The sequence below is a fragment of the Nyctereutes procyonoides genome, unplaced genomic scaffold (genome assembly GCF_905146905.1).
Source record: "Nyctereutes procyonoides isolate TBG_1078 unplaced genomic scaffold, NYPRO_anot_genome, whole genome shotgun sequence".
In the NCBI taxonomy this organism is placed as follows: domain Eukaryota; kingdom Metazoa; phylum Chordata; class Mammalia; order Carnivora; family Canidae; genus Nyctereutes; species Nyctereutes procyonoides.
In genome coordinates this window covers 20,846,099-20,873,568 of record NW_026575132.1, presented here as the reverse complement: position 1 = coordinate 20,873,568, position 27,470 = coordinate 20,846,099, and the positions used below count along the sequence as shown (strand labels likewise).

The following is a 27,470-nucleotide window of genomic DNA, read 5'->3' as shown; positions in this document are numbered from 1 at the left end:
ATAGAAAAAAAATAAACAAAATGTGGTATGCACTATACAATAGAATACTACATAGCAGTAAAGAAGATCAAATTACTGATAAACTCAAAAGTCACAGATATTATTTTACAGAGTTGATGCTGAATGTAAAATGTCAAACACAAAGACATGCACATTCTGTGATTCCATTTATGAAGTTCTCACACAGGCAAACTGATCAAATATCAGAACACTGATATATCAGAACACTGACTGCAAAGGCAGGGATACCTAAGAAGGGACATCTTCTGTAAAAACTGTAAAAAATAATACATTATACTAAGTGGATGTAGAGTGTGGGTGGGGGTAGAGATGAAGTAAGAATGGGAGAAAAGATGGTTAATAGTAGAAACTGATAGGCCCATGTGATTCATTATTCTATTTTGTTTTCTTTCTAAATCCTTGATATTTTTTCAGAATTAGCTTACTATATGTAAATAATAAATTGCTATGTGCCTGTCTTCTGGAAGAAATACAACTTTTGGTGTTTATTCAGTATTGCTGCTATTACTAATCATAAGGTTGACAAAGATGATGATGATGATGATGCTATTCTACCTATTTAATATATACTGTAGACCAGGTATTATATTCATTATCCTGTGATGGGTAAGTCAATCACAATTGTTGCCTTCATCAAACTCACAGGACTATAGAAAATACCAAAAAGAAAATTAAATGTAATAAACTAGTCAATGTTATGAAAGGAAAAAAGGGTGCTGTAACATAGAACACTGGTTTAATCTTTATTGAGCACTCACCATGTGACAAGGATAGATGATATCCCACTTATATATGAGGGAACTGAGTGATAATTATATTATTATATCTAATAAAGGATAGAACATCATGGATTTGTGTTGCTCTCTCCACAATATGTGACCTGTTATCAGTGTCTGTTCTGAATTAAAGTATGAATGGGGTTAGTAATACCCCCATTATGAGTTTAATAGCAGATGCTGTCCTTTCAAGAACCTAACTGACCCGTAAAAAGTTTGTTTGACTTCATTATTATTATGTCGTAACCAGTTAAGTCAACCCACAATGAATTCCCTGTTGCCATCGTGTCCCTCTATCCAGTCGATTTTCCAATAAAAACAAGCTCACATTATGCTTTTCTTCAAAACTATCCATTAGCCTCACATCCCACCCAGAGGAAAAAAAAGCAAAGTGGCTCTACCACTTACCCCCTGGTTGGTTCCAGTTACTACAGTCTCCTTACTAGCCCCCTAACAAGTCAAGCTGCACCCACCATAGGCTCTGTGTATTTCCTTTCCCCTCTGCCTGGAATTCCCTTTTCCTAAGTTCATACATGCCCTCCATCAGCTTCTTCAGATATCAGACAGGATTTCTCTCACCACCCTCTATAAAACTGTACGCCATTTATCTCTGTCTCCTTTACCCATGTTACTTTTCTTTTACTTTTCTTCATATAGTTTACCATCACGAGTTATATCTGCCAACATCCACATGTAATCAGTGGCTATCTTATTGGACAGCACAGCCTTAGAGAGAGTTAACAGTGCAGATGTTAAAAAAAAAAAAGTCTTGTCAATGAATTAGAAGAAGAGGAACAGCATGCTGCCACAGAAGCTGAAGGAAAAAAGAATGAAATAAGATGCACAGTTAAGGAGAATAGGTTGGGTGGAAGCCAGACTATGGAATGTTAAAGTACAAATACAATGATGCCTTTCAGAGTAAACCAACCAATTGAGAGTATTTTCAATGTCTACATTACGAGAAGACATAAAGCACTAGCCATTGTGTATGGAGGAGTCTCAAAAAAATAAAAAATTGAAATACCATTATGAACCACTAATTCCACTACTGAGTATTTCTCCAGAGAAAATGAAAACACTAATTCAAAAAGACAAATACATCCCTAGTTTACTGCAGCATTATTTACATTATTTACAATAACCAAGATATGGAAGCAACCCTAAACGTCCATGAGTAGATGAATGGATAAGGCAGATGTCACGCTCACGCATGGTCACACATGCGCACACGCACACACACGTGAGGGAATATTACAGCCATAGAAAAGGATGAGATGTTGCCCTTTGGAACAACATGAACGGACCTAAGTGGCATCCTGACAAGTGAAATAAGTTGGTCAGAGACAGACAAACACCATATGATTTCACTCATGTGTGGAATCTAAACAATAAAACCAAGGGATAAATAAAATTCAGAATTAGACCTATAAATACAAGAGAACAAATTGATTTGTTAAATAAAGCATATCCAGAGGGGATGGGTGGGAGGATGGTTGCCAGAGGCAAGGGAAATGGGGAGATGGGCAAAATGGGTGAGAGTGGAAGACACAGACTTCCATTTATGGAATGAGTAAGTCACAGGAATAAAAGGCACAACATGGGGAATATAGTTAATAATACTGTAATGGTAAGGCATGGTGACAGATTGTGGCCATCTTTTGCAGTGAATATAGCATAATGTAGAGAGGTTGAATCACTATGTTGTACACGTGAAAATAACGCAAGTGTCAACCCTACTCATTTAAAAATTATTTTAAAAATTAGGTAGCAATCCAGAGCCATGAATTAAAGCTCATTTGAGAAAATACTTTTCCCTATGTTCTTGTACCTAAAGACACCAGCAGATTGAAAGTGAGGGGGTGGAGAAACATTTATCATGCAAATGGAGGTCAAAAGAAAGCTGGAGTAGCAATATTTATATTGGACAAACTGCACCTTTTTGTTCTTGTATTGCTTTTATTCTGCTTCGGTATCAGGGTAGTACTGGCCTCATGGAATGATTTTGAATGTGTTTTGTCTTTTATATTATTTATAAGATTTTAATGAAGACTAATTTTTTTCTTTAATGTTTGGTAGAATTCACCAATGAAATCATGTGGTCTTGGACTTTTCTATGTGGGGAAATTTTTGATTCTTAAACTTTCATTCTTCTTGTTGGTCTAAAAGATTTCCTATTTCTTAGATCCAAGATTCATGATTCAATTATGCTAATTTGTGCATTTTTAGGAATTATCTGGTTTTTTTCCTAAGTCATCTTATTTGTTACCATATAATTGTTCATAGCAATGTATTGTCACACTATGTATTTCTGTGGTTAATCTGTTTTCTCTTCCATTTCTCATTTCAGTTTTTGAGTCTTCTCTCTTTTTTAATGTAGTTAAAGCATTGCCAATTTTAATTTTTTGGAGGAACTGGTCATTACTTTCAATGTTATGTTACTGTTTATTCTGGACTCTAGTTTACTTATTTCTAATTTTTTCTTTGTTATTTCCTTCCTTACTAAATTTCAGCTGATTATCATCTTTTTCTAGTTCCTTGTGGTATGTTTATTTGAACTTTTTTCTTAATACAAGCATTTATAGCATAAATTTCACTGTAACATCTGCTTCTGCTGCATCCCATAGGTTTTAGAATATTGTGCTTTTTCTTTTGTTATTGAGACATATTTTGATGTGCCATTTGTTTTCTTTTTTAAATTTTTTTTGTATATTTTTTATGGAGTTTGATTTGCCAATATATAACACCAGTACTCATCCCATCAAGTGCCCCCCTCAATGCCTGTCCATTTGTTTTCCAATTTAGCCCACTACTTGTACAGCAGTGTGCTGTTTAATATTTACATATTAAATATTTAATATTTACACTGTAGATTTTCCAGTTTTATTATTGATATTTAGCTTTGTACCATTGCCATTGGAAAATATACTTGGCATGATTTTAAGTCTTCTTAAATTTGTATTATTCATTATGTTTCTTTTTGCATGTGTACTTGAAGAAAATGTATATTCTATTTTTTTTGGATAGAGTGTTTTATACACATATATTTTTAGAACCAGGGGATCCCTGGGTGGCTCAGCAGTTTAGCGCCAGCCTTCAGCCCAGGGCGTGATCTTGGAGTCCTAGGATCGAGTCCCACATCATGCTCCCCACAGAGAACCTGCTTCTCCCTCTGCCTGTGTCTGTGCCTCTCTCTCTCTCTGTCTCTTATGAATAAATAAAATCTTTAAAAAAAATGTATTCTGAAGTATGCTTCAAGTAGAAAATGTTCTTGTTGAAAAAAATAATTGCTGTAATTGAGAATACCCATTTAAAACAAAGCATATCCAGAGGGGATGGGTGGGAGGATGGGTAAAATAGGTGAAGAAAATTAAGAGTTTACCTATCATGATGAACACAGTAATGGTGTATAGAACTGTTGAATCACAATATTGTTCACTTGAAACTAATATAATACTGTGTGTTAACTACAGTGGAATTAAAAACTTAATTAAAAATAACATTGGGAAACCATTGGGGGATATCAAAAACAAGAGCAATTCTGAATCTAAAAATTATTGAAGCAGATGTCACAAAAATGAGAAAGTGAATTAAATTCACTATGTTGAGTTTCAAAATATGTTTAAGTTAAGTGTAAAATAGTAATTCTATAAGAAATTGCATCTGGATGTTTTCCCTATTCTTTAATGTGTCTAAAGTGGTTAAAACAACCAAATTACAAACAAATGTGTAATTCAGAAATAAATTTTTATGGCAACTTAATTGATTGTATAATTGATCAAAAGGTACCAAAAATGAATTTTCACGTGTTTATTTATTAAGTTCTTAATTTTTAAACTGAGTATTAAAATATTAAAAATAAGTAAAATTGAGTATTAAAATATATATAATAAAAAATAAAATAAATAAAATGACAAGTGATCTGCATTTTATTATAAAGTTAAATTCTCCTTTTTCAAGAAAGATTATCGAACTACTACTTATATTATTTCTCTCCAGTATCTAGTATACACTTTTGCCTTCAATGCAATTATAAACACTTTTTAATAGTACATTTCTTCCCTTAAATACATCTATATAAGAGGAAATTTTCCAAACATTCATTTCTAAAACTTTTTTTTATTAAGGTATAATTTACCTATAATGTTGTACCAGTTTCAGGTGCACAACATGATTAAATATTCATATACAGTGCAAAACAATCACAACCATCATCATACATACATATATATCATACATGAAACCATATTTTAGATAAGATAATCTACATTTGTAGCAAGATAAGGAAAACCTCTGTTCTAAAATAGGCATTGCTTGCAACAGAGAAAAAGGTCATTTTTTAATATAGCAATTCAAATGAAATTTAGAGTGAAATATTTCCCCTCTGATGTCCTCCTTTATGCTTCATCATTGCTGAATTTCAAAATATTAATGATGTGATGATTAAAAAATATCCAAGGATGACAGCCTTTAGAGATATTGATAATAATAGCTGACATTTTCAAAGCACTTTGTGATTTACACAGCTCTTTAATATAGATTGTCTCATTTAATTATCACATCACTCCCTAGGAGTTAATAATATTATGTACAATTACTCCCAGCTTAACAATAAGAAAACTGAGTTAATAAGTAGCAGAATATTGGAAGCTAGGTATTTGAACCTTAAGTTCAATACTCTTTCCATGGCAACTCTCTTCTCTAGATAAATACTAAGCTTATAGCTATCTGATTTCTCTGATTCTTCTAGATACATCATTAAATGCTACCACTATAATGAGGACAATATATAACAGATCTGTAAGCTTCCTTTTTACATACTAAATATTGATTATTATTAGAAAAGTATTTAAAATCTACACTTACCTTGCCTTGAGAAACAGTCTTAATCCTGAAAAGGAAAACTTTATGGTAGGTTCTATGAAAGAAATTTCGTGTTTATTACTAATCTCTATTAGAAAAATATCTTCAAAAGTTGAATTGAAAAACCGTGTGATAAAACATCACAATGTGGGGCAAACTTACAGCATGACAGAAGTAGTTTTGGTAATTTTTTACAAAACTTCAGTCTCCATTTTCTGAAATGCATCCAAAAGAATTAGGCTCCAGAGACACGCTTCACCAAAAGGTGCCATGGGAGCACAATGTACTTAATATTCATTTAATGATATAAATATTAGGCATCTACTAAGGGTCAAGCATCTTTCAAATTTTCCATGTCAAGTAGATTATTTATTTTCCTTTTCTAATTTGTTAAAGTTTAATTATTCAAATAAAATAGATTTAGGGGATAATAATCATAACTCTTTAAACTAAAACTGTATTTTAATAATAGTAAATTTTATAAACATTTAGTAAACTGATAGTTTTTAGTAAACACAAACAAGAATCATATCTCATTTGAGTGATATGTTTTAATTATGGGCTAATAATTTACATAGGTAATAATTTATATGTTTTTGACTACAGTTACTAAATATAGTATTCAATAAACCAGTAATCAATAATGATTATTTAATGTCCCAAGGCAAAACTCATTGCAGGAAGAATCTCTATCTATTAAAAAGAAAATTAGCAAACTCAAGCAATAATTCAAAGAAGATCAGGAACTGAAAGAGTATGCCAGGCAGCACTCTGAAAAATTTGCTGTGTCAAATTCCCAGTGCATCCATTAGGTGTCTATAGAATATCACAGTGAACATCAGGCCAATAGTGCAAACCACTTCTGAGAAATGAACTGAGAATAGAGAGAATGCTGGTTCTAGTAACTTATCATTCCATGGATTATCATATACTTCTAAGACATAAAATGTCATATAGTATACCCACAGATAATATGAAACCTGTATAACTTGAAAAAACATTTCTGTAAGTGTAAGTAATAAGTGAATAAATGATCATAAAATTATCTTTTATTTACCACCACATTAAAAAAAAAGATTTTATTTATTCATGAGAGACACAGACTGAGAGATACGTAGAGATATAGGCAGAGGGAGAAGCAGGATCCTCGCAGGGAGCCTGATGCGGAACTCGATCCCAGATCCTGGGAACACCACCTGAGCCGAAGGCAGGTGCTCACCCAACTGCTGAGCTACCCAGGTGTCCCTACCACCACCTTTTAAAAGTAGGAGCTTATTTTAGAACTTTCCTTCACTTTGCAATACGAAGCCTTGTTTTTTTTACAAAGATCTTAAAAATATTATGTTTCTGTATGGTAGTTCTGCTTATCTAATTTTTTGTTGTAACAGGATTCTTTAACAGAGAAAACCACTCTTTAAGTATTTTTAACAAAAAACAATGAGCAAAGCCATCAATGTTCTCTACTCCATATATAAGCATTGATTTTCCATCTAACATTGTCTTGATGACTAGACTCCTCCTTAGTCAACACATTCACATATTTGTCTTTGCCAGAATAACAGTGTTTAATTTTGTTCACGAAAAGTTATGTCTTTCATTAATTTCAGAAAGAAAGGTTTGGCTTCTGTTAAATTTCTTTTCTATACATAAATTCATGCTAGAAGGTGACAAATCTTCCTTTGGAGGATTTTCAAATACCAAAATTCCTCTAATTAGGAATACACTAGCTCCTTCCTTCCTTTCTGTTTCCCATAATTTTATTATTTTGGAATTTAACATCCTTATGGGGTAAAATCTCTACAAACCATGAAAATATTATCCAAACTGTAAGAAAGTGAGTGTTACATAACAAATTTACCATCTCCTATACAATTTCCTGCATTCTACTCTTCCTGGTGGGTTGCAGTTATGAGAGTTTGGATCATCTGTTCAATTAATTTGCCTTTCACATTCTTTCCAACTAGAATTTAAATATAATTCAATTCAGAATTAAAGCTCTGGTACATTAACCACAGTTAGCTTCATTCAACTCTTTACTTCTATTTAGTCCAAAAGAAAAAAAAAGTCATTTAAAAATTAACATACTCAGCTGCCTGTTTGTAGCATTTCAAGTCTTTCTTCAAATTTTTGTTCTCATTTTCTAAAAGCATATTCTGTGTGTAGACATCTGGAACATTCCCAAGATCTCTAAGACCAGTTACTCCCTTCTGTATTAATTCATACCTAGGATAAAATCAAATCAAAGGCTTTATGTTGTTTCTTTCTACTGAATTGGCTTTATTTATGTACAATTCAAAAAGTTAAGTCCTAGGGGATATTTACAGAAATGAGTTGTGGTACTACTTTTGTAAATTAAAATGTCAACATTCATTATACATATTTAAAATAAAAAAATAATTAATTGCTAAGGTACTAACATCATCATGGTACATAAACTATAACTGAACATCTTGTATGTTCCAGGCACTAATCTAGACACTGGTGAAAACAAAATAGTCCAAGTCCCCATCCATTCTAGTGTGGATGGTGATATGTTTTATGAAGTAAAAGGAAACAGGATAAGACCGATAGAGATTGAAGTAGAGAGTGATGGGGGCATTTGTGCTATTTTATATAGGTTGAACAGAGAAAGTATGACTGGCTAAGTGCTATCTGAGCAGAAAACTGAAAGACATAAGGAACTAAGTCATGGAGATATGATGGAGAGGAGCTTTCTCAGTTGACAGAAAAGTAAATGTAAAGACCCTGAAAAAAGGAGATGTCTGACAGGTACAATTAAAAGCAAAAAGCCTGTATATCCGGAGTAACTAAAGCTAGAGGAAGGGGAAGACTAGTAAGAAATGGGTCAGGAAGATAGCAGGAGAGAAGAAACAGGAATTTGATTTTACTTGAATCAGACTGGAGCCACTGGAAGGCTTTGAGAAACAAGTGATACTCATCTGATTTCCTTTAAAAGGATTAGTCTGCTGGGGAGGTGGGGCAGGGGGATGGACTAGATGGGTGATGGGTATTAAGGAAGGCACTTATGATGAGCATTGGGTGTTGTATGTAAGTGATAAATCACTGAATTCTACTCCAGAAACCAACATTACACTATATGTTAACTACGTAAATTTTTAAAAAAAGAAACTTCTGTTCTTAAAAAAATAATAATAATAATCTGGCATCTGCTTGAATAAACTGACTCTAGAGGAGCAAGAGTAGAATCAGAGAGACCAGTTAGGAGACTGTTGCAAAAGAGAGAGAATGGTGGCATGAACAAAGTTTGTAACAGTACAGATTATGAGAAATAGGTCCCTTTTGGGCATGCTGTCAAAGATGGAGCCAACTTATTGGTGGAGCCAATAAAGATTTTCCTACAGATCATCTGCCAGGTGTTGGTTAATAAAAGAGTTAAGGAATGACTCCAAGGTTTCTTGTGGAACAACAGCCAGCCATTTACAAAGATGGGGGAATGAATGCAGTAGGAACTGGGTGGTTGGAGAAATTGAGGAATTGCTCAATGCAATATGTTTAGCAGGCAATCAAGTGAGGATGAATTCTAGGTATACATGTCCAGAGTTCAGGGGAAAAGTCAGGACTTGAATTCAAATTTGGGAATCACCAGTAAACAGATACTACTTAAAGTCACAAGACTGGACAAAGCCATCTAAGAAGTGAATGTAAAGAGAGAAGTGAAGTTTCTAGACTATTTCAAGATTGGGAAGAGAAGGAAATACTACTAAATAGAGACTAAGAATCAGAGAGGGTCGTGAAGTACTAAGTGAATATGAGAGCATTGCAGCTCAGGAACCAAGTGAATAAAGTGTTCCAAAAAGGAAGACTTGGAAGACGGTGATAATGCTGCAAACAGGATGAACAGAAGTACTGAGGATCAGTCACTAAATTTGGCAATGTGCAGCACTGAAAAAACTTTAATGGAGTCATGGAGATGATAGAGCAACGTGAGGAAGTGGCAACGTTCTCTTTCAAGGAGACATGCTATTAAGTGGAGCCTAGGAAGTCAAGATGAACTTAAAAGAAGATGTGGAGTTCAGCGTGTTTTTTTTTTTTTGTCTTCTGCCATTTTTAAAATATAATAAATATTGAATATCTGTATGCTTATAGGAATGACCCAGCAGAAAGGGAAAAAGCTTAGAGAGCAGAAAAGAGAGGGGACAATTGCCAAAGCAATGTCCTGGAGCAGGTGAGAAGAGCTAGGCTCCAGGAGGCAACGGGAGGGTTGGCCTTTGATGACAGTATGCAGGACTCAGCCTCTGTGACAAGTGAGTAGGAGGAGGCCTAAGAACAGACATGACAGGTTAGTAGAGAGGGAGGCAGGAGTCACAGAACTTCTGTTTTCTCAGTGAATTTAAAAGGAACATCAGAGAATCACTTACAGATTTATAACTAATTATAATTTTATGTATACATTATATATAGCAATAAAGCTAAACAAAATATAAACATAGAAAAACTTTTCAGTAACAAAGTTATTAACAAAGAAATCCCTGCAGATGAGCTATAGATGAGCTAAACATGTTTAAAAATGTTTTAATCAAAAAATAAATAAATAAATAAATAAATAAATAATAAAAATGTTTTAATCATCAGCATTTTCACATTACAAATCTTAATTTTATTAATATATTACATATTAATAGTCATATGGTTGTGTTATATATCTTATCTGATATTAAAATACAGCAAGATAAGTTCTGTGGAATATTCAAAAGGTTAAGATAATAGAATTAATATTAAGTAATACTTGCCACAATTTATAAAACAAATTAACCATTTAATTTCTCTATAATAAAAAATGATAAAAAATATATTTAATATTCCAATAGCCCTACTATGCAGAGTAAGTAAAAGTTTCTGATCAAAGCAAAAAATTTGTCATTTGAAATAAAGAGTCAATACTGTGAAATCTTATTACAGTTTGTAACTTCATTACAAACTGACGGCTAGGGATAAGGATACAATTATTTGAAACACAGTATTACTAAACCCATATAATAATGAGATATATGAATTTTACTTTAAAATTATTGTAATATACTAAATGGCATGCTTATATAGGGGTTCTACAAGTCCTAATACCACTGTAGTTTTATCTCTGAAGTTTTATCTCAATTCAAATTGTTAAATCTAAAAGGACAATATGAACAACAAGCACTTGTTAAAAATACAGTTGGTTCCAGATTTCTCAAAGAGAATCATTTCACACTTTGGAATGAACAAACATGGAAGTACTACATGTCCTATACATATTCTTAGAAAAAAAAAAAAAAGGAACTGAGCCATATTAATTTTTCATTTCATTAGTACTGTAAATTAATCATCTACCTACTTTTACAAAAATGTATTTTCTAATACATTTGTAATTATCTCTTAGGGACATTTTTATAAAAATCATTCATGCAATTTCTACTTAATAGGAACATTATTATTTTTCTACCATCAAACTTGCTCTTTTTCCTAAACTGTTTTAATGAAAAATGGTCCTTTTCATTCAATTTATTAAATTTAGATATGCACTTTAAAATAATAAAACTGATTTCTTCTATGTACATGGTCTTGGTAGATGAGAACCAAAAAAAAAGCAGCAAAAAAAAATTACAACAAAGTTGTGGTAGTAGAAATTACAAATTGCTCCTTATATTTAAAATTAGGATTTAGTCTCAAAACACTACAAACATTTTTTATATCATAGTATCCCCATATGAAATGTCTTTTAAAATGGCTCAAACATATTTTTACATCCAATTATTCAATATTTCATTAAATAACGTTAGGACTCTGAAAACATTCCTGGTGACATTACTGCTGTAGCAGAGGAATAAAGACAGGATGCCTACTGATTTCCATAACCAAAAAGTCACTAAAATTTTCGATTATAAAAAAGATCTGTGTCTAGACATCGTCTGAAAATATAATTCTGCTTATTTCTAAATGAAGAAATATTTATAGAAAAAGAATTAAACAATTGTGAGAGCAGAGAAAGGCCATTACACTAGAAGTAAAGCAAATGAAGTAGTACTCTTGGTAGGATCTGAATGCAGGAAATATTACCCTTAATAATTATGCAGAATGTATTAGAAAAGTATTTCATAAAAGAGCTTTGTATAATTATATAATCCCAGGAGATATTCCATTTTCTTGATTTTTGAAAATCACTCAAATTTGAATATTTAGAAAGGACATTTAATAAAAACTTCTTTTAAACTGACATCTTAATTATGTGAGAGAAAGTGTGTTGTGGTTCCACAGGTGGGGATGAGAAAGGCTTCCATCCATTTCATCCATTTTGCATAAGCTGAACAACTTCAAATCCTTTAAGACAGTTAAAAGTGTACATGTTAGCATTTTAGAGAACTATTTATCTACATAATTGTTTACCATTCAGACTGAAAGCAATCAAGAGTTCTGGTCATTCCCATTTTGATTAGGAAATTGCAGAGAAAGTCTTCTATTACTTCAGGTACTTGTTGTTTTGAAGGAAGAACTGTTTTCTGCTCCTGAAATTTAAATGTGTCATTATTTATTTTGAAAATACAAAATCATCACTAAGCTTTGATTATTGGTACAAATGTTTATTTTTTTCATATATATTTGTTGAATGTTATGTTCCAGGAACTATTATAATCACTAGAGATAAAGCAGTAATGAATTTATACCTATATAAGACTCAGTCTTCACATCTAATAGTCAAGTAGACGAGACAGAAAACAAATAACTAAATTAAAAATACATAATATGGCAGATGGCACTAAGGGTCTGGGAGAAAAAAAGAGCAGAGGACTGAAGGGAGGGAGAGCCAGATGCAGAGCAGATCTGTATGTGGAGCTGGGCTATTACATATGTAGAATGATGAAGGAAGATTTCACTGATAAAGTGGAATCTGAGCATAAATCTAGAGAAAGACAAACATGTTTCAGTTATAGCAACAGCAAATAACCTGAGGCAAGAGCATGACTGGATTATCTAAAGAACAATAAGGAGGTCAGCTTGTCCTTTCAATAGCATCTAACACATTTTTACAAAGGGGGAACATAATGGACCTTTTACTTCTTTCAATTATTATCATTATAAAAAGAAATATAATAAATTCTAGTGCCTTGATCTTTAGAAACACTATGATAGAGAAGAAGTTATATGCTATGAAGTAGTTTATCCTACCATTTCATAATGGAAGTCAGTCTATCAACTATATCAGGGGTCAGCTAACTATATAAATAAAGTTTATTAGAACACAGCCATGCCCACTTGTTTACATATTGTCTATGGCTGCTTTCATACTACATAAGAGAGGTAAGTTGCAACAGACATCTTATAGCCCTCAAAATCTAAAATACTTACTATATGACCCCAAAGAACAAGTCTGCAGACCCCTGAATCAGAAAAGCAAATGTATTTCAGCAAGTGAGATATGAATTTAGGACAGTCATAAGACCACCATAAGTCAGTGTATAAATTAAGCCAAATAATGGGTAGATACTTAAAAATATCAACAGCATCATTGTCTCCAGAGTGCCTTAATTTTCTTCTTATTGGCAAGAACTTACCAATCTAACTGCTGATTGTTTAAACAGATCTATTTTCATGTATAGAAACTCAACAATAGCCTTTCCTTCCTCCTTCTCCTTAACATGGTAATGGTTACATACCAGGTAAATGTTATATACTTGTTAATAGTTACATAGAAATGCATGAGGAAAGAATCTCTGTTGCCCTAAAAGGTTCTTCAAAAAAGTGCTATACATAATGTAATGCTGATCTTAATTACTAGTAGCTGCTACAATATTCAAAACAATAATCCATTGAAGCAAATTTGGGAGAAATTTCCTGATAAATGACTGGGGGGGTTGTTTTTTGTTTTTAAAGATTGATTGATTGATTGATTGATTGATTGATTGATGCATGAGAGACATGCAGAGAGAGGCAGAGATATAGAAAGGTGGAAAAGGAGGCTCCTCACAGGGAGCCTGATGTGGGACTCAAATCCCCCGACCTGGGATTACACCCTGAGCCAAGGCAGACAATTAACCACTGAACTACCCAGGCTCCCATGACTAGGGTTTTAAAACAAAATTTTTAATACTCAAGTAGGATAATTTGGAATATCTTTCCTATGATCATTTTAAGATATTATATAATAATGTTGATTATGTGCAGGGCCCTATATCAAACATGTAAAACACCACAGTAGCAGAATACAACATCCCTACTTTCAAGTCTCTGCATTATGGTGGAAGAATATATATAATTACTGGATAAGGATATAATATGGCTAGAAGTAAACATTCATTACACAATAATAAATGCTACCATTGCATTTCTGGTCAATAAATTTGAATATGATATTTAGAATGATGAGATAGATGATAGTTGAAGTAATTGGGAACACAGGAGGAAAAGGAGGACAGAGAGACTGTACCTATTTTAGTTTCTACAGATGTCTGCTAATATTTGCATGTACATACACATCTGGTAGATTGGTTCCAACACATCTGGTAGATTACTGCCTTCTCAAATAATATTTCTTTTCTATCTTTTCCTGAAAACATCTGATACACATACTTTGAAACACTCAAAGTAGAAATCCAACCACCTTTAACTGCCATGGTTCTTACTTACACATGGAAATTAGCAGTCCTATCAACATCTTATATGTAACGTACACACACACACACACACACACACATACATGTTCCAAGTGATGTGACTGTTTTTAAACTCAAATATAATATTCACTCAACATATATTTGTTGAGCATCTCCCAAATGCCAGGCACCATGAAAGGTGTTAGGGATTAAATATGAATGAGATACTGGCCTTGTCTCAAGGAATTAAAGACTAGCTGAATAAAAACAAAAAATCCCCTACCACATTCTTTAGTAAAATAGTTGATAAGAAAAAAAAAATGTTGTAACATATTAAGAACTCCCTGTGATATGAATATTCCATAAAACAAAAAAAAAACCCACGATGTTTACAAAACCCATTTTAGTATCTGTGTCCAATACCAAATTCTGTACATTAATATTAAAAATCCTTGGTTTAATATCCAAGGAGATTAAACAGGAAGAGTTCTGAAGGAAGGTGTCATTTAGTGAAGTTATGAGAGAGTAACCATGATATAGAAAATGACAAAAAAAGAATAAAAATGACTACTTAAGTGTGATAATAAACACACAGAAGAGAAAAAGGTACAAGTGACAGGATGGTATTTACTAAGTAAAACTTAAGTTTAGCCAGTAAAACTTAAAGATTAAATGACTTTCAAGACTTCACATAAAAAATCTGTGATCATATTACACAAACTATAGGTTGTGTTCAATTCTCACCAAAATCTGAGTATCTGTAGCCTGTTCTTGGACCATCTGAATTGCTTTTGCCAGGTCTTCTTCACCTTCTGGAATGCTAAAATTGTCATCTGCTATCTAAATCAAAAAGAAAGAGGATAGGAAGAGCAAGCAGGCAACCTTACTTCATTTCAGAAATATTTTTTCCTCATAAAACAATGGATCAAAAAATATATACCTTATATAAGACCCCATGTTATTCTGAAGTTCTGTGACAAATGGATAACTAACAAGCAGGAAGCTTTCTGACTTCCTCCTAGTAAACATCATTCAATGTCACCTCTGATAAACTCCAGATCAGCTTATGGGCATCTACTCTCATCTATAATGACAAATGTAGTCTAACAACTCTGCTGAGAAAAAAAAAATGTCAGGCTACTTCTCTTTTGTAACTACTACCAACTGCCAATCTCTAGTTTAAAAAATAAAAAATAAAACTCACTGCCTAGGTATTAAGCTCTTGGAAGAATGCAATGGACTCTAATTATGACACTAATGATGGTTCATACTTACCATGTGCTTATGTGCTGATCAGTTCTATGCCTTTTATATGAACCCTTCAGTAATTTCATGTGGCACATATTCATATTATCTCTATTTTACTAGTAGTAATGAAAAGCTTATCTACTGTTTGTTCTTTTACTTGCCCAGGCCACAAACTGCCAGGCTTGCTTCCACAGTTGTACTTACAGCATCTGTCATCTAGGAGCTACTACTGTATGGGCCATGTTTCTGATGTAATGATAAGTCCCATCCAAACAGAGAATTAAAGGGAAGATTTGAGACAGGAACTACGCTACACAGAATTACAGTTAAGCTGAAAGGAAGCCTGGGATCTGAGCTGCAGCCCATAGTGGGACTCTGGGAAACCCATCCAAGAGCAGAATTGATATTAGGGAATGCCTGCTGGACGAAATGACAGTCTGGAGTCAGTATCCACAAGGCAAAGGATAAGGAGTGAACTTTGAAGCCCAACTAACAGGAAAACCAAAAGAGCCAGAGGCATTAACAAATCTAAACTTTCAAATGGAACTTTCATGCTTCACTCCTAAATAGTTGATGCTAGGTTTGGAAAACTAGCATCTCTTAAGGAAAACAAAAAAAATAAAACAAAATAGAATGAATGTTTCCTAAGAGTGACTAGTGAATTTACAGATTAAATACCTAAAATGAAAAAATTACCTCTTCATATTCATAATCATCTTCAGATGCTTCAGTTATAGCGACCTCTGAAATCTTGTCAAGTGTCAATCTCAAAATATGTGGAAGAAAATGATTTATTTAAAATTGATTTGACCTTAAAATTCAGTTTCAGATCCATATATCTTACCAGCTGGTAAATGTAATTTAAGTTCTTTTCAAAATTTCTCTTCCCCATACAACCTACAAATACAAGTATTTTGAAACAAAAATATTTTTCATTATTTTAAATTATTGTTCTACATAACCCAAACTCATGAAAAACTATCTTCCCACATGTCTATTTACTATCTAATGATTTCCAATTCAATTCTAAGAAGGCTTAGGAAGAGATAATAAAATGATGGGCAGGAAAACTATGGCAGTAAGTTTTTTAAATTTATCTCCAACTAACTTAATTTCTTAGAGCTCCTGAGTCAATCACAGTGCACTCTGACTTCTTTATTTAAAATATTATGAATTTTTAAAAAGCACACTAATATTTAAATATAAGCAAAAAACATTTAAATATTTTCACAATAAAAGTTATTTAAATCACTGCTTTTTTATTATATAGTTCAATTTTAAAATTAAATTTTCTTCTCAGGAAAGGCAGACTAATTTTTAAGTAAATGTAAACTATACAGTAATCATAATTCAATAATTCACAAATTATCAAGAAATAAGCATTAAAATATAAATGGAAATGACTCTAATAAAAAATTCTAACACCATTTTAAGACTTTCAAAAACTACAAGTTATTGTAAGTACAAATGAAAACTTCAAAATAACATTTAATTTCCAAAGAAATCAAAACATACACCAGTAACATTTTTTTGTTGGTTGGTAGGTTTACATTTTTTTCCTAACATACACACATGATTATGCCAAGTTCAAGATGCATGAAATTAAACACTTTAACGTATAGTAGTGGTTGTGAAAATCAAAGATGAGATTAGCCTAGTTTTCATCTTGCTACTGGTTATGAGAAATTGTCTTCCAAAACTTAGCTAAAAGTGTATATAATAAATTATACCATTTATAGTAAGAACTGATATCACTTACACAGTATTTAATAAAAACCAGGCATTGTCCTTGGGGGCTTTACATGATGAATTAACTCACTTCATCTTCATCCTACCTACAAGCTATTATCATCTCCATTTCATAGATCGACTCACACCCACAAGGTCATTCAGGTAGGACCTAAGACAGTTGGGAATCAGCCCCAGAGTTAAGTTTCACTATGCTATACTTAAACCTTTCATTATTCCATATTTGTTTCCTGTACTATGCAAACACTTGAAGTGTTTGCCAAGTATCTTCCACACAGTTCTAAACCTCTAAAAGAGAAGTAATGCAGTCTTGTTACTCAGTTCCATCATAAGTTGTAACTTTTCACTGTTTGCTTTATCCACTTGAGACACTTAAGTTATGACCAATCCTTGGGAACTAGACACTGTCAAAAGACCACTATTTTATTGTCAAACAAGAGTGTATCTCCCAAAAATACGGTGAAAAGTAATCTAGGCTTAAAAAAAAAAAAAAAAAACACAACTAGTTAATTTAACTAAACTAATTAAAATAACCAATTAAATAACTAATTAAAAACCAGTGTGGTAGATTAAACTACAGGAAAAAAAAATTGCATACCTGCATCTGATCCTGTAACTTTGAACTTACCCATACAGGGTACCAGTACTGAAGTACCCACCTACAGCTATGGAAGTTTCCAATAGTACTGGCTTCACTCTCCTTTAATCCCTTGCCAGCAGCCTTCTTATAGACCATAAGGCTTCCACTAATAGTCTGTTCAAGGTATTTTAGCTTTCACTAACATCCTACTTAAAGAACTTCCAACATCTGTCCTATATTCATTTCTAGAACCACTCCAATACTTTAAAGTATCTCTTATGTTAGAACCCCATTTCAGGGTGCCTGGGTGGCTCAGCAGTTTAGCATCTACCTTTGGCCCAGGGCATAATCCTGGAGTGCCGGGATGGAGTCCCACATCAGGTTCCCTGCATGGAGCCTGCTTCTTCCTCTGCCTATGTCTCTGCCTCTCTCTCTCAGAAAAAAATAAATAAAATCCTTAAAAAAAAATCCCATTATCAGGTGCCAAAATCTGTACTTATCTTTTTATTATTGTTGCATAACCAACTCCCCCAAACATAAGGCTTAACAATAAGTATCCATTATCTCACAGTATCCATGGTCAAGAATTCGGTGGCTTAGCTCGTGTATTTTGATTTGGGATCTCTCATGAGGCCTCAGTCAAGACTGAAGCCAAGCTTGCAGTCTTCTGAAGGCTCAGCTGAGGCAATAGGATCCCTTTCAAAGATGGCTCTAACATTGTTGGCTGAAAGTTTCAATTCCTCCCCAATGTGAGTCTCTCCATAAATTTCTTAAGCATTCTCAAGACATAGTGGCTAGTTATCCCCAGAATAAGCAAGAAAGCAAAGTGGAAGCCACAATAACTTTTATGGCCAAGCCTCAGAAGTCATACATCATCATTTCTTCACTATTCTATTGGTTACATAAGTCAATCCTATTCAATATATAACGGAAGTATATAGTAGCATGAGGACCAGGATATGGAGATCAGTGGGCATCATTTTGAAAGTCAGCAACCATAATACCTTAAGAGGTTTCAAGAGTATTAAAAGTGTAAATCATTTAGAATGGTGCCTGGCTCATAGTAAATGCTATGTAAGTATTTGTTATTGTTCTCCTTTTCTAGAAAGAGATGAGTACCTGTGGAGAAGTCTCATAAGTCTTTCATGGTCCAGTTCCCCCATGTATTAAGATGAATGGATTATTAAAATACATTCTAAATTTTCCACTTTTCTAAATTTATATTTTTCCGATATATTTTCACTTCATTAGATAAAATTTCCTGAAGTTCAGCTAGAGGAAATCAGTCTCTTTTTTTTTACGGAAAAGAATGCCCTTTTCTGCATGACATTTACTAAAACTTGATTTTGTAAGAAATCAGTTATCTTTAAGTCCCCAGAAAAGTAATACCATCCTTCCATCATCACTGCTCACACCATAATACGTTCCACAAAGATGTAAATATTCCAAAATCATTTGGACAGACTTTAAAATTGTAAATAAGCCAAATGCTAAGATTAATGTGAGGAAGAAACATCAAAGCATAGGCTGTTAAACATGGCAATATGTAGAAGAAAAAAGTGATTTGTCCTCAAAGCTTTGGAAATATCAAACTTGCTATACTGCTACCTAGAAAATACTCAAGGCAACAGCTTTCAAACCCTAATAATATACTGTTTCCCCCCAAATCAAAAAGAATAAATGAAAAAATACCATTTTATAAAGCTTAAAAAGTACTGTCATATGGAGCACTATCATATTTATTTCCACAATAATCGTGTGAAATTAAATAACATAGATACAGTCTTTTCTAAATGAAAGAAAGAAAGATAGAAACTGAATTAGGGAGATTAAAAATTGCCAAAAATCATATTCCTAGAAGTGACAGAGACAAATTTCTTAAATAAAAAGATCAGGAATTTTCTACAATATTGTATTTCTACAGTTTCTACACGTTTCTACAATGACACAAAAAAAAACTGTAATTTTTACTAAACTCCTAGGCAATGAACCCTCACTTGTTTTCCAAACTCTCAAGTGTTATGTCACCAACAGCTAAATCAAATCATTTAAATAGCTCAATTTGAAGTCCCTAAAGGAGGGAGAAGTGTAAGAGAGCTACGGGGCAACAGACCCAAACATAAAATCAGCCAAGGGCAAGAGATTAATAAGACAAAAGGTCAGGAAGAGGACAAACATTCAATATAGGAACCACTATTTTCCTTGATTGGTATTTTCAATATCCACAAAAATCATTTGTACAGAAAAATCTTCCCAGGAGCAACTGAATTGAAATGTGATGTTGCAGTGTTACTGAAGAAATAAATGTACTTTGGCATGCATCTGTCTATCTAGCCTAGCTGGATAACAACACATGGACAAATGCACAAACAAATCCCCCAATGACTGTGTGGCAGCTTACAAATATGCATATATACAAAATATAAAAATAAGGAAATATGGAAATTAAAAGAGAAAGTAGAGAAATAAGACAAAGGTAAAGCTGCAGTACATGCCATAAAGTTTCACGAACTTTGTCAAACCTAAGTCACATGACCCAAAGCTTCCCAGCAGTCAGTGTAAAGAGGGGAATGTAATCAGATACCAATTCAGTATCCATCCAATGAAAACAGATGAGTTTCTCCGCAGATATACAGCAGAACTGGTTCTGAAGCCTGAGAGAAATTACAGTCTTCAGTTCTCATAAAGAGAACACTGCAGATTGTACAGATGTTGATTCCCTTGGCCTTTGGGACAGCCAGAAAGACTAAATGATGCAAGATCTGATGGAATATCATGTGTAAAAAAGGTTGGAAAGCATTGCTTCAGAAGCAATGTTGCCAGGACAGGAATAAGCAATTGACCAAGAATTGCCTGAATGATAAAAACCCTCTACTCTCGTTCTACTTTTCCTGGACAACTTTCTCATGTGTAATCTCATCTCTTAGGTGATACTATTCTCCAGGAAATGTCCATACAATTAAGCTGGTCATAGTTCTCAGAAAAAAGTGATTTTTTTTTCCATTGAAGAATAAGCCAGAATTCTGTCTTAAAATCAGTTTGTTAATGCCAACCTGATTCTGAGCTCTTACAGAACTCCCTTCGTATTATCTGCCTAGTATTCCTTCAAAGAACATTGTTGAATTCCATTTCCAAAATTCATTTTTTTTTCATCCTTTCTATTCCCTTCAGATGTAGCCATTACCTCTCTGTCTACTTGAAGTTAACTTGACATTAAATATTGTGCCCAGTTTTCTAGTCTGCTCTTGCCCAGGGTACCATCTGTGATTTCCCTTCCTCCCTGATCTGTAGCCACAGCCCACAGCACCACTGAGTTCTAGGCCAGGTTCCATATCCTAGAGTCAGAGCCTATACTCAGACCAAGTACTCATTCGACATCTCCACTTGCTATGGAAGAAATTTAGTAGGACTTGTGATTTTACATACCATGAATCGGTTCCCTGGTACCTGGTCACCATGAGTGAACTAACTGATAGTTTCTGCACTAGCAGAATCTGTACCAGATCCTAACCTTATAGACCCTCTCAGAAAATAGCCCAATAATACATTCACACTGAAACTACCAGGAAACCCTAAATCCATCACAGCACTACAGAAGACACAACTGCAAGAAGACACAGAGAAGCATTTCAGCTGGTGTAATGGAGCAGAGCTTGAGGTGACAGTTGATTCAACAGGGTCACAAACAAGGTTCTGCAAATGGACCACAGCCAGAAAGCTATGAACAATTTTCAGATGTGAGCACCATACAAAGTTCCTCACACACTGGTCTCTTCCACTGCTGCAATGGAGGTAGTGATCACTGCCAGCAGCAGCATCTTTATAAAGAACTGGAGTGAAACATATAGCTAATTATATTTTACATGATTTCCCAAAGCTACTATAGACAGAAATTGCTTTATAATCTTTGCCATCACTACAGAGCCAATATACACAGAGGCAATCTAAAATCTAGCCTGGATTCTCCATGATCAACATTTTACTTACTAAATTGAAACAAAAGTACTGTAAATAGCGAACATCATAGCCACTGTCCCCTTTCTTAAGAATGCCAGTTTAAATAATGTAAGATCACGGAAATAATATATACCAAAGATGGCAAATAACTGGCACACTTGCTTCCACTCCCCCCACCATTGTTGTTTGTTTTTTGCAGTCTTTCCCACCAAGTCTTCAGGAGGTCTTAGAACTCTTAATACCACATACCAGGGAGTCATGGACTCAGCACAAGTGCAAATTTATTGACTACCCCTGACCCAGACATCACCGTCATCTTCTGCCTCAGAAGCTGGAAAATAACGTTTTTGTTTTGTTTTGTTTTGTTTTGTTTTTTTCAAAATATAAAGCCCATCATTCTCATAGTGGATGGTGGTTTAAGTTTACCCAACTTCTAAGCCAGATATCCAAGGATATGAGCTCCACATATTATACCTGTTATCTGAAAATCTAAAGGCTAGTAGTTAAGAAATTTGTAGACATCCTTGTTACTTCAATTATACTACTTAGACCAGCAGCACCTGCAGCACCCGCAGCACCTGGGAGCTTGTTAGCAATGCAGAATCTCAGCCCTGACTGGGACTTACTGAATTAGTCTTCTTTTAAAGACCCAAATTTTTTTATTCACGTGCACATTAAAGTTTGCCTAGGCTAGAGGACACACAACAAAATACAATTTTACAATTTGTTCTTCCCAATAGCTCATAACTTTCATGCATATAAAATGCAATGAAAGATTGTGTAGGGATGTCATTTAGAAAACAAGCATGCATCTTATCATATGGGTTATCTAAGTGTGATCACCATATTTCAGGTGACTAGTGAAATCCTTAATTTTGCCATTTCAGAAACAGTTGACTTTGGGACTGCATTCAGAGTTGATTAGCTTCAAAGGACTGGCTAAAGTCTCAGACACTGCCACTGGGGCCAAAGGAGACCTTCTTCAGTGGTCAGCAAACTTATGTCAATTATCTAAGTAGCCAAATTCTTAGTGCTGGAATGCCTTTGAAAGATAATCAAAATCTAGTTAGGGGAGTAGAGAATCAGTGCAAAAGGAAGTACATATAACAAAAACAATAGTTTGGGGCTCCACTTTCCTAGAGTCCCTGTTTTCCATTATTCTTCCTTGAACTTTCAACAAGTAGCAACAAAATCAATTCAGTATTAACTTTCTTAGTACAATTCATTCCAGCCAATTGGAATGGGCATTCCCAAATGTCCAAAGCCACACATTAGCCGCAGTTTCTACTGCAACTGAAAACCTTACCCAAGTGGTACCCATTTCTAACAAAATTCATTCACAAAAACAACCAACCTTTACAAACACTTGACCCTTTACAAAGCACATAGTTAAAACCTAGCCTTATATTTTACAATGTTGCAAAAACCTTTCTAAGGAAGAGTTCTCCGGAGGACTCTTAACTGCATAAACGGATTTCTTAAAAGCTCTGGAGATAGCTAAGAAAGGAACTATGTGCATGCATGTTTGTATCTTGCCTTGTGGAAGTTTAAAGCATAAAATCAATGATACTGTAACCACTTCAGAAGAGAAGCAGGTAACACCTACACCTTTACAGGTAGTAGGTTACAAAGAAGGGGTATTGCAGGAGAAAGAGTTATTTTTCCTGAATACATTCTCTAAGCTCATAAAGAACATACAGGCTTTACTAATGAAGCCATTACCCTCATGGTGGATTCTGGGTGTTTCTGGTTTGGGCCCTGTTAGTCTGTACATGTTCTTTATGTTTGAATATTTAACAGCAAAGAAAAGGGTGACTTCCTGGAGAATTAGAGTCAACCTCTTTCAAAGACTTACTATTGATATCTTGATATCTAGTGTTCTAAGGAGCATCTGTTCAGTCATAAATAAGAGAAGCCCAAGAGCAAATGCAGATTAGAAGTGATAAAGTGTATGTGGAAAGTACAGAACATCAGATTTGATTCATTTGTGCATATTATAACTTTTATTTATCCACTGTGATAGCTCAATTAAATTACCTGAGAGCTAAAGACTTTAAACTCAAGAAAGTCTCACTTCAGCAACTATCATAATTACCTTAAGAAACAATGTCAAATAACATTATACAGTCAACTCTTAATTATGCATGTTAAGAGAGACCAGGGATACAGGGATAATTAGCAATCAAAAGTAATCCTCAAACTTCATTTTAACTAAGGGTTAAAGCCTCTCTCATGACTAAACCTCTTACCTAAACACTTAATGTAGTAAAATTGGCAAAATATGTAGTTTTGCTATCCCTCAACTACCCTTTGGTTGAAACCCAAAATATCAGACAACTAAAGAAAGATGAAAGAAAAGCAAAGGGGCCAGATAATTCAGAAACTGGATAATAAAATCCTAAAAAGTCAGAGTTGCTTATATTCACAAATATGATTATCTGGAGAATTCCTTGTAAGACAGGTTTTGTGCTATGTATCGGCTGTTGCGACTCAGCAGTCCCCCTGAAAATTCAGTAAACCTAAAAGCTGTGCTATACTGGAGTTCCAAAAAGTGCAAAAAAAGTTAACTCAGTGTGTTCTGTCTCATGTTAACAATTAAACTATGTGTTACAGAAATCATCTTGGTGTAGACAAAAATAAGATGCCTGGTTGCCACTCGCTACCCGGGACCCTAGGTAACTTTATAGTTGATGTAGGTAAGTTCTCAAAGAACTGTTGACCCATTTCTGGATTTAAAAAGGGAATGTTCCTGGAAAAGGCAGCTATTTAGAGCTACCAAGTATATAAAACCCTCATTTAAGACACTAAGGTACCCAGAGATCTTATTTAAATTGATCTTGAACCATTCAAACTGACATGCCTATAAAAACTCATGTTTGCATTGAATAAAATACTACATATTTTGTTTGATCCTTGCAACTAAGTTCTTCAAAGCTCCGTGAAGCACCGACGTGTAGAGTCCGAGTCAGGTCAGGTCCAAGCGTTGGCCAAAGGCCACGGGGCGAACCGCTGTCAGGTCTCTGAAGCCCTGGTTTAAAGCTGGGGGGGGGGGGGGGGCGGGGGGATTCATAGTCGGACGAAAAAAAATAATAAGGTGGATTTTGGAGTTTCCTTGATGTCTTCAAGAATAAAAGAGATCACCATCTCTCTCCTACCTGCCTGAAAAAAAAAAAAAAGGTTAACTTTTTCCCCTAAAGTCTCCTTCTCCAGTGCAATTACTCTGCGTGCCTGGGGGAGGTGAGCTCTCACCCACCGACTGCTTGCTCTTCCATGGTTCTCGTACTTGCAGATAATTGTTCATTCGTCACCGTCTGACCTCTTCCTACCATCCCATTTCAGCTCTCCAGGTCCTCCCTTAGTGGCTTTAAAATCAAAGATGTAGTGATCATCCTCAAACAGCCCGACCCGACGCTGCCTTGGACGCTGACGGCCCGCAGACCCGGCCGGTCAGGGCCCATCTGCTGAGTCGCAGGGGGGCGCTTCCGCCCGGGGTTTGCCCGGGGGCTCCTCCCACCGGGACGCAGCAGCCCGGGCCCTGGGGACCGCGGCGGCGACCCTCCCGGCCGGCGGAGGCGCCTCCAGGCCCTCGAGGCCCGCGGGCATCCTGACCTGCGGCGCGGCCTCCAGCCTCCCGGGGCGCCCTCGCCGCAAACCCGCTCCCGAGGGGCGCGCCTGCACGTAAGGATACGCTCCAGGTAGAAGGCGCCCTCGGCGGCCACCGCCTCCGCTGTGTCCCCGGCGGCCGTCAGGTCCAAGCCCAGCGCCTCTTCCAGCACCCGCAGGGCCGAGCCGGGCACCCCCGGCCTGGCAGCCATCGCCCCCGGCGACCCGGCGCCTCCCGACAGCGGACGCCAACGCGCCCGCCCGCAACCGCACGCAACTCTCGCGAGACTCTGACAAGCCTCGTCGCCCGCCACCGACGGCTCCGCGCCCGGTCGGGCCGCGGGGGCCCTCGACGCCGGAGCCCTCCGACCTTCCCGGTTGCCACAGCAACGCTGTTGCCTAGCTACCCGGGGACGCACTTCCTGTTGTGGATGAGACGCGAAGCAAGAAAGGGTCAGCTTGGATTATATTCATTTTCTTCCTGAGCAAGGTTGGGTTTGTTTTTTTTGTTTGTTTGTTTGTTTTGGGGGGGGGGTGTTGGGTTGTTTGGGGGTTTTTTTTCTTTTCTTTTTTTTTTTTTTGTTTTTATTTTTTTTCGTTTCGACCCTAACATTTCGTTCTCTTCCCTAAATTGCCTGTCCCCTGGTTCTTCACATGCCCATCTTCAGCCCCTTAAATTTAGGTGTGTGGAGACCCGGCGCAGACTCCTGGAAAAGAGCAAGAACCTCAGTACCTGGAATTTAAAAGAGAGAGAGAGAGAGAGAGACAGAAATCATAATGGAGAGACTGACAGGGGGACCTGCCAACCTCAGATGCCTCATGGTAAAGACCTAGGGTGGGTTAGGGCAGCCCCGGTGGTTCACTGGTTTAGCACCTGCCTCTGGCCCAGGGCGTGATCCTGGATACTGGGGATCAAGTCCTGCGTTGGGCTCCCTGCTTCTCCCTCTGCCTGTCTCTGTGTCTCTCATGAATAAATAAATAAATCTTTTTTTTAAAAAAAAAAGACCCAGGGTGGCCACCTTACTCAGTCTTTTTTGGGCTCCTTTAAAACATTTACCTGGACCTCTGTTGGGGGCTGATTTCATACGCCAGGACCTGGAAGAGCACCTGCATGCAGTGTTGAGTCTTGCCAAGAGAAAGCCACTTGCATAAGAACCATGAGTTTCAAGGGCCCTGACACCACCTTCCGCGCTCTTTTTGCAAATGACAGACTCTTCCTCGGGTTTGTATTGTGTGTATATCAGAAGCACCTCCTGGGTCTTTATCTTTGCAGATCCCTCTGCATTCTGTTTCTTGATGGAAACTGGACCAATTCCTGGATGAAAATTGGACCAAAGACCAATTCTTTATAAAAGCTCCCATTGATTGCCAAAAAAATTAAAAATAAAAACAATTGTGGTGACTTCCTAATGAGGTCATTGAGAGCCTGGGTGTTGGAACCAGAGAGGATGCATTCAGAGAGCCTGGCTCCGCCACTTGCTAGTTAGGAAGCCTTGGGCAAACCATTGAATGCCTCTAGCCTCAGTTTCCTTATTTGTAAAATGAGGATGATAATATTACCTACAACAAAGCATTGTTTCAAGGGATAAAAATGTAAAAAAAAATAATAAGAACTTACCAGGCACAAAGACACCGAAATAGGTATTATTTCTATTGAAGTTAATTGCTTAGTTTTGTTGTTTTTTTAGAATAATGAAGCCAAGGGTTACAATTAGTCATAATACTCCCTCATTTCTCATATCTATTATTTTAATGAATCACTCTTTTTCCTTGAGGTCTCACATCAAATATATCCTCGATGTTCATTATATGCAAGGAAAATTTTAAGGGGCTGAAAATACAGGAGAGGAACTCTGACATTGGGGAATCTGCTGCTTTCATGGGATGTCTGTTCTTTGTTCCCAAGGGAGGCATTACCTCATCCCTCAATTTTGTTTTCTGTAAGTACTTGACTGAGAAATGGCCTGGGTAAGGAGTGGTCAGGGCTTTGCACACCCAGCAGGCATGAAGGAGCGTGAGAGAACCAAAAAGGAGGTCTCTGAACAATTAATATTTATTTCGATTTTTTTGTGTTACATTGGGTGTTGGCTG

General features: G+C 35.6%; 1 protein-coding gene and 1 long non-coding RNA gene across 2 annotated transcripts in view; one reads left to right on the top strand and one right to left on the bottom strand.

The window, feature by feature from the left end:
- The window catches only part of SPAG16 (sperm associated antigen 16), a 925,123-nt gene extending 899,513 nt beyond the window's left edge, over positions 1 to 25,610 (bottom strand). Inside the window, exons 1-5 of the mRNA XM_055345436.1 lie at positions 25,465 to 25,610; positions 16,187 to 16,233; positions 14,987 to 15,082; positions 12,039 to 12,157; positions 7,743 to 7,880 (exon numbers count right to left, since the gene is read on the bottom strand). Coding sequence (XP_055201411.1) covers positions 7,743 to 7,880; positions 12,039 to 12,157; positions 14,987 to 15,082; positions 16,187 to 16,233; positions 25,465 to 25,591 — 527 coding nt within the window. The 5' untranslated portion in view covers positions 25,592 to 25,610. The remainder of the gene's footprint in view (positions 1 to 7,742; positions 7,881 to 12,038; positions 12,158 to 14,986; positions 15,083 to 16,186; positions 16,234 to 25,464) is intronic.
- A 13-nt stretch (positions 25,611 to 25,623) lies between these two features.
- On the top strand, positions 25,624 to 26,794 carry LOC129522910 (uncharacterized). The gene is made up of 3 exons (XR_008667008.1): positions 25,624 to 25,869; positions 26,048 to 26,201; positions 26,384 to 26,794. It is a non-coding gene; the product is annotated as an uncharacterized LOC129522910 (long non-coding RNA).
- Positions 26,795 to 27,470: the final 676 nt, after the last annotated feature.